The sequence below is a fragment of the Chelon labrosus genome, assembly GCF_963514085.1.
Source record: "Chelon labrosus genome assembly, chromosome: 13".
NCBI classification, from domain to species: domain Eukaryota; kingdom Metazoa; phylum Chordata; class Actinopteri; order Mugiliformes; family Mugilidae; genus Chelon; species Chelon labrosus.
In genome coordinates, this window is record NC_140346.1 from 18,690,225 (window position 1) to 18,703,866 (window position 13,642).

At 42.2% G+C, this 13,642-nt stretch overlaps 1 protein-coding gene across 3 annotated transcripts in view; it reads left to right on the top strand.

Moving 5' to 3' along the window:
• ift80 (intraflagellar transport 80 homolog (Chlamydomonas)) overlaps nt 1-11,641 on the top strand; it is a 33,515-nt gene extending 21,874 nt beyond the window's left edge. For all 3 annotated transcript variants that reach the window (XM_084558396.1, XM_084558395.1, XM_084558394.1), the window contains 12 exons: nt 462-641; nt 1,777-1,895; nt 2,765-2,839; nt 3,393-3,556; nt 3,655-3,719; nt 5,448-5,583; nt 5,709-5,856; nt 6,832-7,003; nt 9,227-9,316; nt 9,447-9,619; nt 9,835-9,958; nt 10,597-11,641. In XM_084558396.1, the coding sequence (XP_084414522.1) occupies nt 462-641; nt 1,777-1,895; nt 2,765-2,839; nt 3,393-3,556; nt 3,655-3,719; nt 5,448-5,583; nt 5,709-5,856; nt 6,832-7,003; nt 9,227-9,316; nt 9,447-9,619; nt 9,835-9,958; nt 10,597-10,707 (1,557 nt within the window). In that variant the 3' untranslated portion in view covers nt 10,708-11,641. The remainder of the gene's footprint in view (nt 1-461; nt 642-1,776; nt 1,896-2,764; nt 2,840-3,392; nt 3,557-3,654; nt 3,720-5,447; nt 5,584-5,708; nt 5,857-6,831; nt 7,004-9,226; nt 9,317-9,446; nt 9,620-9,834; nt 9,959-10,596) is intronic.
• The last annotated feature ends 2,001 nt before the right edge of the window (nt 11,642-13,642 follow it).

A 13,642-nucleotide genomic window follows, 5' to 3' on the forward strand; every position in this document is an offset into this window, starting at 1 on the left:
CCATCCTTCTTAAGCTCGGCCATTTTTAAACGTTTTCTTATTGGTAGGGAGAGGTCCAACTAATTATCTTTTGGCTTCGGTTTTGGGGAACATATATAAACTCTTACATATAAACCCTCCCTGTCCCCCCAATGTGTGTAATAGATGAGGATAGCAGAGTGCATGTTTATGAGCACAAGTGCTGGACTTGGCAGGCCCAGGCTCTCCTTCACTGTCTCACAGTTCATCACGATTCAATGACTGACTGGGCCCCTGTCTTTCTAGCAGAGTTTACATGTGTGCACACACACGTATACATGCAGAACTCTTGACCTTCACCCTTTCTTTCCTCTAAACTTCTAATTGCATCTGCTTTGTGTACTGCCCTACAACTTGTTTAATCTTGTAAATACAAATCTGTTGCCATTAACAATATTGTTCTCTCTCTCTCTTCCATGCCTTTCTTTCACCCCTCCCTCCAGTGGTCCTATGCGTTGGAGAAACCCAACACAGGCAGCGTGTTCAGCTTAGCCTGGTCTGCAGACGGCACCCAGCTGGCCGGAGCGTGCGGCAACGGACATGTCATCTTCGCCCATGTGGTGGAGCAGCACTGGGAGTGGAAGAACTTTGTGATAACCCTTACCAAGAGGAGAACCATGCAGGTAGAGAAGGGAGCCATGTTCTGATTCCTCGTCTGCTGTAAGAGTTACGATTTAACAGGTTAAAGCTTTGTTTTTTAAACAAATATCACTGAAAATAAACCTGTCTGGGAGGAAGGATAATTGATATTTAGCCAAAGATTAAGAGAGGTTAACCACTAAGGTTGGTGAATAGTCTATGTGGAGAAGCAAATGTGTCCCAGGCCTCGGCTAGTTGTGGCTATATATTATAGTAGTACCCTCCCAATGTGCCCATGTGCAGCCCTTCAGTGACAATGACCAGCCTGTCTAGCAGCCTCCCTCGTTCCACCATTCTCTACTGTTTAAACTCACACCAACCACAAGGTAGCGTTTACATGCGGTTAACACACCCAAATGTACATACACACACACAGACACTTGTATACTTTGAGACAGGGATACACACGCACACTTACAGAAACATGTGTGCCAACACACATGTCCACTCATTTGCCATAGACATCTCCACCAAGTGCAGTTTGTGTAAACCAAACAAAGTCGGGTCATCAGCCATTTATTTTCAGCCTTGCAGGCGCTTTTCTGTCTCCCTCCTCCCCCTCTCCTCCTCACAGTCCGTTTTAAAACGGCACATCTGCCAGTGGTTTGTGAATCGGCCAGCTAAATTTACCACCTTGCGGTCAAATGTTTTTTATTCCTGGTTGTGTTGCATGTAAATTTGGCTTGCTGAAGGGAGCAGAGGAGGAAGATTTGTAAAGCTGTAAAAATAACCCCACCTTTCACCTGGTGCTGGAAAAGGCCCTCTCATTCATTCACAGAGAGAGCTAGAGGGAAGTATTTATCTATGCAGGTGAAAAAATGAGCACTGGCCGCTACACGCACACACTTAAAACAGTAAAAACTGCTTTCTCCTACCACAGTTGACCTATGTATACTTGGACATACTGTACACAGTTTCCTGTGTATATTAAGAATAAATACACTCCAATGTGTACGTGACTGTTTTCAGCCCTCTGTGAAGCCAGTGTCTGCCCCTTTGTGTGTTTAAATGCTAATTGTTTACTCAGTAGTATAATGTGTATGCCTGTTCCATCAGTTCTGTGTGGTCAAACGAATCCTGCTCTTGTTTTTGCACACCACTCTTTTCCTTCTTTCTCAGGTGAGGAATGTGCTGAACGATGCTGTGGACGTATTGGAGTTTAGAGATCGAGTCATCAAAGCCTCTCTGGCTTACGGTCACCTAGTGGTCGCCACTTCCCTGCAGTGCTATGTCTACAAGTCAGTACTCCATTTCTCCTTTTCTTGTATCCTCTGACTCTCTCATCTCCTGTTCACACAGCTGTGAATTTCCTCATCTTGTACTTTGAGAATCCCATGGTGTTATGCAAAATATGCTCGCTATTTCTGACCACAGCCTGTTGATTGTCTTTTAATCCAACGAGAATATAATGGGATTCAGTGTCACGTGGAAAAGCCTGCAAAATCTGCCCCTATAAATTTAGTTAACGAATGAAAAAAAAATAACAAACTTGATGTGATTTGGGGAGAAATGCTGATTCGTGTAAGGCTAATGTTAACAGATGACCTTTGTGTATGTGGTAGAATAATATTTACTTGACTTTATGGACATGGAAAACTTAAGAACACTGACTACAATCTTTTTGCACGCCAATCGAACATTATAACTCACTGATCGTAATCACTGGTCATGTGAATTACACTCATAATAGCCTGTCAGTGAGGGACGGCATATTACGCATGAAGTGAACACTTTTTCCTTAGGAACAGGAAAAATGTGCGAGTTGAAGGATTTGAGCGACTTTTACAACGCGGTCGGGCAGCTCTTGTTGGGTGTTCCCAGTCTGCAGTGGTCACTACCTATGAAAAGTGGTCCAAGCAAAGAAAAGAGGTGAACCGCTGACACGGTCATGAGCAGCCAAGGCTCACGTGGGAAATGAACGCTGGTCAGTGTGGTCCAGCATTAACGTTGAGAGGTTTCAGAACATGCAGTCCATCACACTTTGTTGGGTATGGGGCTGCATAGGCGGCTTTAATGTTTTGCCTGATCAGCGGTCACATCAGGTGTAGCCGTTGATCATTTAATTATTAAATGTCTTGTGTGCGTTTGTGCTGTTTATTCACACCAGCTCAAGAAACTGGAATACTCCTCTCATCTTTGACCTGAAGGAGGGAACGGTCAGCCTTATCCTACAAGCAGAAAAGTGAGTCTTTCTTTCTTTTTTTTTTTTTTTTCAGGAGCACTGCAACAAAAGAAAGAGCAGGCTGTTGGATCATCTATCAGCTTCTCTAATGCTTCATTACTCCACACTGGCCACTCATTTAGCAGCAGCCAACCCAAGCACACACACTGCACTCTAGCTCTAGCCAGCCCTGTCATACAATAAGGCAGAGAGTGAAACCACTGGGGGAAATTAGATTAATATGGAGTAGCTCTTGTGCAATACTCCAGTGCAGTGTCCCTGACACTTAGCATAGAGCTAAATAGATTACTGGCCATTTTGTAATCTCAGCTGAGCTCGATGAGCCTCCCTGAGTAAGTTAACACAGTGTTGATGTGCAGTAAGTGTTTAAATTACCTGCTTGTGTCAGTTAATTAACTGTTATTGTCTCTTGATTCTTTTACTTTTAACATTTTATCTATGGCATTTCCTTCCTTGCACCTTTTATTCCTCCCCTTGCTACCCCGCTCACCCACATATAGGTTTATATACAATAATGCAACACACGTACTTCACTGTTGTCTCCTGCTTTTAGACACTTTCTCCTGGTGGATGGAGCGGGGTTGTATACATTCTCTTATGAGGGTCGATTGATATCTTCCCCCAAGTTCCCCGGCATGAGAGCTGACATCTTAAACTCCCAGGGTGTCTCACTTAGTAACGACACAATTGCCATCCGAGACAAGAGTGATGAAAAAGGTGAGGGGGATCGCTATGTCACTATTGTAAAAGTAATTTTCTACCGGCTGTTCTTTAACTATGCCAGTCTTTTCTCCCCCCCCCCCCCCCCCTGTCAGTCATCCTTCTCTTTGACGCCCTGACTGGAAAAGCCCTTGGTGATGGGAAGCCTTTGACTCATAAGGTGTGTAGTCCTTGATCATGATTTTTTTTTACCAAACGTGTCATATTGAGTTGACTAAATGGTTTCAAGATTTCTTTATTCAAAACACAGTCGCTGGAGACTCATTGGTTTAGTTTCACTATTACATGTAGTCCAGACACATTATTCCAAATGATATTTTTCAGTAAAATATTCATGACACAGTTGCGGGGGAAGAGTTTTTCAATGTTAATTGATCTACTGTGTCAGAAAGGAACCAGCGAGTAACAGAAATCGAAGGTTTAGAGAGAAAATCTGAAATAGTTCACAGAACATAATGAGCCTGAATAAGGTCAGTTTTAGTCAGGATAGAAACACAATTTAGGATTGTGTCTTCTGAGAAGTTCTGATTATTTTGTGTAGTGAACGTTAAATATAAAGACAGGTTTCAATCCAAAATAACTACAGTTTGAGGCATGGGAAGGACCCTTATCGACGTTTTTACTCCTGACCCCCTCTGCAGCCAGTGTTGACATGCACAGATTGCTTTGATAAAATTCGCTCTTGCTGATCTTAACCTAACCTGATGTATCCAGTGACATCTTAGCAGCCTTCTGTCCTTTATACGTGCCATACTATTTATTAATATCCTGATACAGTGAAAAAGTGTCACCGTGAAGTTAATGTGTGTCCTTGCAAAACAGCTGGAAGCTTGGGGACCCTCTGATGTGGTCAGACAGTCAGTATGATAGACTTTGTGGTTGTCCCTACTGCTTCAAATGTCAGGAATGTCAATACTGTTCGAAATTGGTCAACAGTGCAAATTTGCTAATTTACTTGTTTATTCAAGAAATTTATGTGTTGTCATTGAGTAAAACTAGAGAGTGAAAATGTATTTGTGAGTTAGGCAAACTAGTAAATTACTTTCAGTATAATTCCTAGGGGATAGTCTGTTTTTAGCTTGAACCATAATTTTGTAGAATTGCAGTGTAAATTAGACTTATATCTATTTAGGGCATGCACAGACAAATGCTTGTGAAACTGTGTGTGTGACTTATCCAAATATGTTATGTTAACGTAAGCATCAAAATAGATGTTAAAAACATTTTCCCTAACAATATTGTTCTGTGATACCTGAGCTAGCTAGACCTAGCCATGCTCCTTATGGCATTCCGCCCGACTCGCCTCGTGAGGATGCCGATTTTAAACATTAACTTTTAAACGAAGTAGCTTTTTTTTTTTTCTCCTTGTTGTTCAGCAGGCTAATTTTATCTGTGTATATACATAGTTCATGGGAAATGTATTTTGAGATTGGGTGTCTTTACTACACTCATCCACAAGGAGAAGAAACGATAAAGATACGCGAAAAGAATGGTAGAAGAGATTTTGAGTGAAACCGAGAGGGAAAGGGACAAAAAGAAGTAAAGAAAAAGAAGTAGAAGTAGCAGTAGTTACTGTTTGTCAGTATGGCTTTGTCTGCCAGTACTCCACAGCTCCAAGTTACTGCACCAAAGCCAGCTAGCTCCGGCCAAAAACACACACAGGTTCACGCACACATATACCCACTCTATGTCTCTCTGTCTCTCTCTCTCATATATATACACACACGCTTGGCAGAAAGGCAGTTGGGTCACGGTACAAACTGCTCTCCCCCTTCCTTTCTTTTTCCTGATCTTTTGTCCTCCTTCCATCATTTACTCCTCTGTTCCCTCTTACCTTTGTGCTTTTGTGTGTGTGTGTGTGTGTGTGTCTGTCTGCATTTATATGTAGCTGGATGTGGTGGAGATAGCCCTGGATCAGTGTGGTCCGTCCACTGAGAGGAAAATCGCCCTGGTAGACAAGAACCGTGACCTTTACTTAACCTCTGTGCGTCATCTCGGCCGAGAACCCAAAATCTGCAAAATCGGTGAGCCGGGGAGGAAGGAACTCACTTGGCAAAATGTGTAGTGGCTCTCTTTATTATTTTTATACACAAGTGTAGCTAACGCTGGATGAATGAGGTGGTTTTTGTGTGTGTGTTCTGTCTTGCAGGTAGCATGGTTCACAGTATGGCGTGGAATGATGCTGCGAACATCTTGTGTGGAATCCAAGACAACCAGTTCACAGTGTGGTACTATCCGAGTGTTGTCTTCACTGACAAGGAACTACTACCAAAAACTCTGTACATAAAGGACAGCAGGTGGGCATGTGCAGTCCTTCGCTTTCACGCTCAGTAGTGATAATAGCCGATTCTCTTCAACATGATGAGCGTTTTACTATCACGGAAGCAGCAGGTTATCGTAAAACGAAAAGCTCTTACAAGTTGCAAGTCGTACAAAAGCCATGCCTCAGTGCCCTCACAGTTTTATTCTAAGACGTAACAGGAAAACATGTAAAATAAGAGCAAAGAAGAAAGATAGAGGCAGCTTTTTTTTTTTTTTGCACCTTCCAGCTCATTCCCCAAGGTATAACTCACTGCTTTAGGCGCTCACTTTTGCCAGCAGCTGTCAGACTGTCCAAAAGTCCTCAGCTTCAGCCAGCACAGGAGGTGTTAAGGCAGAGTGCCTGCACTGTCCGTACTGGCCGTCCTGAACTACTTTTGCTTGTCTGCTACACTAATGTGAACATTTGGTTGCACAGTTTGTTTTGTGTTCATATGTTCCTGGTTTGCATTTACTGTTTTGGTGCTTAAGCAGCCAAATTTGGGGAACACCAAATACCACATGGCAAGAGCTAATAAATCAACGAACGCTGCGCTTTTCTGAATGTGTTTTTGGGATATCTGTGATGGATGGCAGGTTGGAGCAAATACAGTGAAAGTTACAGAAGTAGCACTGTCAGTATATTTTTTCATCAATTCAGCAAAACTGTATATGTGGTGGGCTGCCACAAATTACCCCTAGTATAAGAAACACTGTCACACACACTCATGCACATATGCAAACTGGTGAAATAGTCATTAAGTTGATTGCTGGATTATAAATTAGCCCAATTCATTAACTGCACACGTTAACAAATAATTGTTTTACTTAGTTATAGCGTAGCATTTGCTGGATATCATGAAAGAACGCCATGCCTTCTGTCAATACTTGCACACAGACTTTTCTGCGACAAACTGTGAGGATGTGGTCGCATGTATTTGTTTTAACTCTGACGTGTTTGCGTGTGTTCAAAGTGAGTTCAGCCGTGCACCCCACATTCTGAGCTACGTTGGCACCAAGGTGACATTAAGGCAAGGTGACGGCTCACTGGTGTACAGCAGTGTACTGCCCTACCCCGCCCTCCTGCACGAATACAGCACCTCCGCACGCTGGGAGGACGCGCTACGCCTCTGCCGCTTCGCCAAAGTAAGACACCGACACATCTCTATTAATGTGAAATCCGCTTGAGTATTTCTTTATGTTAGGTAGCCTAACAAAATCACAGAATGCACTGATTATGTAATTTCTTCTTCTACACTTTGAATCTAGCGTGAAATATCCCATTGCCTGGAGCGCCACCACAGTCTAGATTCACGTGCATTCATGTACGTTATGTATGAAAGAGAGCGAGACAGAAATGAGAAAGCAGCAGACAAGTTTATGGGACCAGACCAGCAGGTTTTAATTAGCCTTCAATTAGCCTGGTGACACCATTTACCGGACTCAGCCCCCCCACCCCACCCCCCCTCCCCCAGACCTCACTCATAAATGCGCACTCTGCTATATGCACGTGCAGAAGCTCCAAACATATATACTCATGCACACTGAACACAGTGTGAGCCTGTATTTTGCTTGGGCAATGTTGCAATAACCACAACCCTGGAGAAATGGACGACTAGTGGTAAGAGGAGGGTGGAACAAAAGGGATGGAGAGAGGCACCGGTTTTAAGAGTTTTTTTTTTTTTTTCTTGACCCCTCCCCCCCTACTTCTGGTAAGAGTTCGGTGACAGTGTGGCATTTCCCAGAAGGACACTTGTTGTTGTCAGCAAGTGCTCACCTGATAAGAGTGGATACATGAAATAGTTTAGGGATATATGCACAAACATAACTGACAGCAGATAACATGTACCATCTAAGACGTTTTTGTATCAAGTTTCTTCGACCACAACCAGTCACTGTCAGTGTTACTTGTTGTTTCCGATCAGAGCTGTTTGTCTTGGTGATGGACAGTGATTAAAGGGGAAATTACAGAGTGGTGACTCTGAAGTGCAGTTTGCTCAACTGTTGGTGGTTACGGCTAAACTTTAATTAATGCAGCTGCACGGAATAAAGTGGTGACGCATTTGTTTACATTCATAGATGTGTACGGCGAAAGTCTCCTTTTTTTGTTATGTTTTTGTGCCTGTCATGCATGTTTTTTTACAGACTTGGAGAATGACTTCGATGAGGCCTGTCAGGATATGGGCAGGAAACAGTGGGGACTATAAAGACCCCAGTGCATCCTGCAACAGGATGCACTGGGGTCTTTATTAGTCCCCTTTATAGTTAGAATGACACCATCATACACACACACACATACACACACCGCAGACTACTTTTAATCAGCCATCTCTGTCATACATTGTTTATTGCTGCCTGGAACTGACTTTGCATTTTAAATAAAACCTAACAGTACAACTTGGCAGGAATCACTTGTGAATGCTTTTTGTATCCATCTAAGAGTCTTTAGGTTTTTCACCCTCTCTGTTTCTTTGTTGGTCACTTCAAATGGGAGATATTTTGAGGCTGACTTGCACGTAGGTTGACTTCCATTGAGGTTCAAGTCAGGGGACTGTAAGTGCCGCTCAAAAGCCTCAGCATTTGTTCACAGAAGTTCACGGTGGATTTTATGATGCAAGCATCTTTTCAGTTTCACATTCTTGACTGACTGCATGACATCTGAATCCAGAAAGTGCCGCTGTTTAGTGGAATCCGTTATTCCCTCTAAAGTTTCCTGTGCCACTGGCTGCACACACATGTTCTTTTCATTCTCTTCTGCTCCATTTTCCTCCCAAACTTCCAAACTTATCTCTGTTCAAGTTCAAGTTTAACTTAGTCTCTCCTCAGCACTTGTTTCTTACTATGTATAAATGTTTCTTTGTGTTGAGGTTGAATTCAGACCCGGTTTGTGTATCAGCGCTACGCAGTGTAACAGTGTACACCACTTCCTTGTCAGATAGACCTTCCTGCAGGTCATGTGCTTTTCCTTTCTGCACGTCAGATGTAAAATGTTAACATTTTTCTTGGTCTTCCCTATTTCACCTTTATTTGTCTACCATTTCCACAAGTCTACATTGTCCTCCTGGTATTTTGTCATGTGTTTAGAGGGGCCTATGTTTGTTGAGTGTTACTTTTACCACAGTGAATCAAGTTTTTACAGGTAGATGAATGTCTAAATCTTTCCATGTGCCACATTTTTTGGTCTAAAAAGTAAAAATAGGTTAAAATTGGAAGAAAGTATTTTTTTTACACCACATAAATAAAACCACTGTAGAAACACATTGCAAAAAAACAAGATAAAAATAGGAAACGCATTCAAAAATGTATCTGCAATTTCAGTGTGTCATATAGAGAGATGCTCTAATTGCTCTATGTTCCTAATATCCCTAGGACCAGTCCTTGTGGGCGTGTCTCGCCGGTATGGCAATGGCAAACAGGGAGCTGACCGCAGCGGAGATGGCCTATGCTGCCATTGGAGAGGTAATAGCATTAGTTAATGGAAACTTCAATGATACTGACGAATGAAAAATGTCAGAAAGATAAGATATCTCATTAACAATCTCACTTTTTTTTTTCTCTGCATATCCTCTTCCCCCATATCTTCTTTCAGTTGCCTAGGGTGCAGTACATTAACTTTATAAAGGACCAGCCGTCCAAAGAGTCGTCCCTGGCCCACATGCTGATGTTCAGTGGTCAGGTCCAGGAGGCTGAGGCCACTCTGTTGCAAGCTGGCCTCATCTACCAGGCCGTACAAGTCAACATTGACCTTTTCAGCTGGGAGAGGTGATCATTCTGTTTGTGTGTGTGCATGTGTGAAGGTTGAGCTGGAAGGAGAGGGAAATATGAGTAGGTTTGGAGGATGCATTTTCCTGGCAACATTAGGGTTATTTTTAGGATAAGATCTAAAATTAGGTATGAGAGGCTAAAAGTGAAGCATGTCTGTCCATACAGGATCTATGTACAGTATGACTGTCTGCATCTTGTCTTCTTGTGTCCAGGGCACTGGAGCTGGCAGTCAAACACAAGACCCATGTGGACACTGTACTGGCCTATAGAGGGAAGTTCTTACAGAAATTTGGCAGGAAGGAGACAAATAAGAGATTCCTTCAGTACTCTGAGGGGGTAAGTCAAGACAGCCTATCATCATAGAGAAAATTTTTTAGCTGTAGATGGTGTCTATTTCTAATAGTTTCCTGAATGTTTTTGAATGTTTTATGTACGGCTTATATACTCAGAGTGCTTCAGGTTAAAAGGGATTGATTCCTGCTTGCCGTGAAATCAGAGGATCCAAAACCTGAATTAAACCAAAAACAAGGAATCTCCCCCACTGAACCTATTTAATATAAGATTGCTTGAGGGAGCAATCTAAGGGTTGCAAAAGTATAAAGAAAGCTTTAGTCGGGGGCTTATCTCTGCAAAGAAAGCCTCAGTGTGATCAGAACTAGGGAGAATACATTAAAACATGTTACACTTTTAAGGCGGCCATGTCATGTCTGTCAGATAACACAGTAAGAAATGAGAAATCCAGACAATTTACTAAAGTAATTTCTCAATAACAAGGGTGATGTGTTGCATTTCTTATTACTTTACTTTAGTTACTCACCCCAGCTTGGGCAGCTCCACAATTTTTGAAGGATTTATCGATCACCTAGCAGCAGCTCGCTTAGCCTTGGTGAATTCGCACAGCTCGCAGTCTTAACTTCAGCTTTGCCGCCCACACATCTAATTTCGTTTCATCTCAGTCTCCGTGTCTCTTACAGGTTGATGTGGACTGGGACAAAATCCAGGCGAAGATAGAGATGGAGTTGTCCAAAGAGAGAGAGAAAGCTGCTAACGTCTCTGTGAGGAGCAGCGTGGCCTCACGACGTTAATGTTCAGGGGGTTCATTTAAGGTGGTTTGGCTGTACCACAGTGTAATAAAGACATTTTTTATCCACCGTATGCTGCAATGTCCTACAGACATGTATTAACTTAATATGAAAACAACAGGGAACAGTTGAAGATGTGAAGGTTAGTAGGTCACAAAGAATACGACACTACACTGTACCCATACTCTTGTGTCGTATGCCAAGTCATATAACGCACTCCCACTACTTGGCAGTGACTGTCACTGTGCGTGGATTACAACACTTTTGATAAGAGTATCTGTATGTCTCATCAGCAAAACATATGGCCTTTCTGGAGTAGAGACTGGTTTCAGTTTGTCAGTTTCAAAGTTGATTGCTGTCTTTTTTTTTTTTCCATTAGTCAAAATTGCCTTGCTTCGTCATGCGCAAATGTATGCTTTGTGTGTCAGTCGTGTTTCACTTTTTATATGGAAAAATATTTTTACAGTTTACGTGTTCAAAACATTGCCTTGTGGAAACACTAGAAAAATGTCACTTAATAAAACTGTACATATTTATTCAAAATATCTCTATTTTTCACACTCCTTTAATGTATTCACACGTCGCAGGCTTCGCACAAAGATCCGAGTATCTTTGAAAGTTTTCCATCTTTGCACACACGCCCAGACGCTATTTCTAGGCTCATGCGTGATTTACAGTCCAGTATATTTACAGTAGTGCTTCTCTTTCAATTATTCTTGTATTTCCTCTTCTGCTGAGGTGTGAAACCAACTGCTTGCCATGGAGCTCCACCCCCTGGTTGGCAGCGGGCCAGTGCATCAGCAGACCATTATAGACTATCCATCTCCTCCAGTGGCCATGGAGGGAGAAGATCTGTCTCCAGAAACAGCTTGTAGACTATATCACCAAGATGTGGGCAGATATGGACAGACACGGTAGAAAGTGATCGGCACAATCCCAGAAACTGTGAGTGTCTACCGATGAAACGACAGTAGATTCAGGGATTTATTCTCTCTTGCTTTCTTTTTTTTTCCATCTTTCCTCAGCACCCTGCAAATTTAGCCGCTTGTTGCCTCTTTCCCAAACTCACAGTCTTTATCTTATTTTACTCCCTCCATCTGCTACGTTTGTGGGCTTACTCACTCGGCGATAAAACGTAGTTATCCCGACCAAACACCATTAATCTATGAAAAGACTTATCAGTGAGTAGTCAGGTTTCACATGCATTACCACTGAGAGCGGCCACACACATTGAAATGGAGAATTTAAATCGTGCATTCAGGGTCTACCGTACCAAATCTTGGTAATCTTACTAAATATATATTCCTCTTTTATTAAACTGCAGCGGTGTATATTTATATTAAATGACTGGCAAGTTGTCATAGATTAAACTGATATTATTGCAACTCACCCCAAATTACACTTCCTGGAAATAATGTGGAATTTATGAGGACAGTAATTATCATTATCGTTTACTTGTGTCGTTAATCTGTAAATAGAATAACAGGATCATATTACGAATCAATTTTGTCTGAGTGTGTGCATATTATATTTGCATTTTTTTCCCCCTGTACGTACAAAATATGCTTCGCGTTGTGTGCATTTGAGGAAAACGACGCCATGGGATGTAAAAAGCTTTACTGTTGTAGCTTAGATTCTGGAGCTGGTTCACAGTGACTACGAAGGAGAGAGTGAAAGACAACGATCACACCTCTTACGGTCAGGGTAGCACTCATACATGGCTTCATGCATCCTAGGGTCACATACTTCACCTCGTCTACCCGTCAGTGGGTTTTAATGCTTTTAAGTGCAAACTACTCCCAACCACAAATTTCCCTCTGGAAAAGAAAGCCATCAGTGATCACCACTGGCTCTGCCATCATTATCTGGTGGTATTGGATTTCACAAGCCACCACAATCACACTTAGACTTTCAGTGCGCGGACCATTAGAGGCGTTCAAGGTCTCTAAATTTAAAGGCCATAGATTTGCAGAGATACACAGTTCTTCTTATACATTTTAATAGCAGCTTGAAACCTGTCAAAATATAAAGTTTCAGTTATTGTGGTGAAGAAGAAGACGTCGATCGTACTGCCGGGTGCTTCACTGTTCTAATGAGTATGCATTGGTCTTGATTTGATTAGGTGGGGGTTGTTATCTGCTTTACACTTGCTTGTGCATCTTTAAAAGGACAATATGATGCACCGAATGTATATACTAGTCTCCTAACTAATGTAGTCAGCTACCTAACTAGATTAGTTGATTACGTAAGAAAGTGAACATGTTTTATTCCTCTCAAATGTGATTATTAGTGTTTTTTTAGAGCCTTCTTTGTTTTTTTGGCCTCTAATTAATGAGACAGGATTGGGCGTTGGGCCTTCTAAGTGTTAAAATTGCCAATAGTCAAATATGTAATTCCAAGTCACCCGATTCAAGGATTTGTGCATAACTTGGTTTTCGACTGGCGACGCCTTCTTGTCTAAGAACCGATACGCAAAAGGTAATCTCAGCCTGCATGTTCAGATCCCTCTGCCAGAATAAAGAAATTACTGCCGCCTGCGTGTGTCTCACTGATGTTTTAGTGTTAGTGCTGCTTGGGGGCAGCAGTTGTGATCTTGTCTGCTGCCATCAAAATACAGCTTGGTTTCTTGGCAGCCTGCACCATATCAGTATGCCAGCTGTAATCTCTGTTTTGTTTTGTTTTTTGCTTTTTTTTTCCTGAATTCAGAACCTAAGAGACACTACGTGTAGCTTCAGGCAGTAAGGCTCCCAGGATCTGAGCACGTTTTTTAAAAATTACACCTCCCTGCTGTGGCTCCTCTTGCAGCAGACGTATCAGACGGGGCCCAGGCCCCTGACAAAATGCTCATTTATCAGTTTCCAGTGAAATGCGTGAGCGGAATATTGCTTTTCATGCTCATATATAAGCTGTACATTCACAGGCTCCAGAGCTGGCTGAT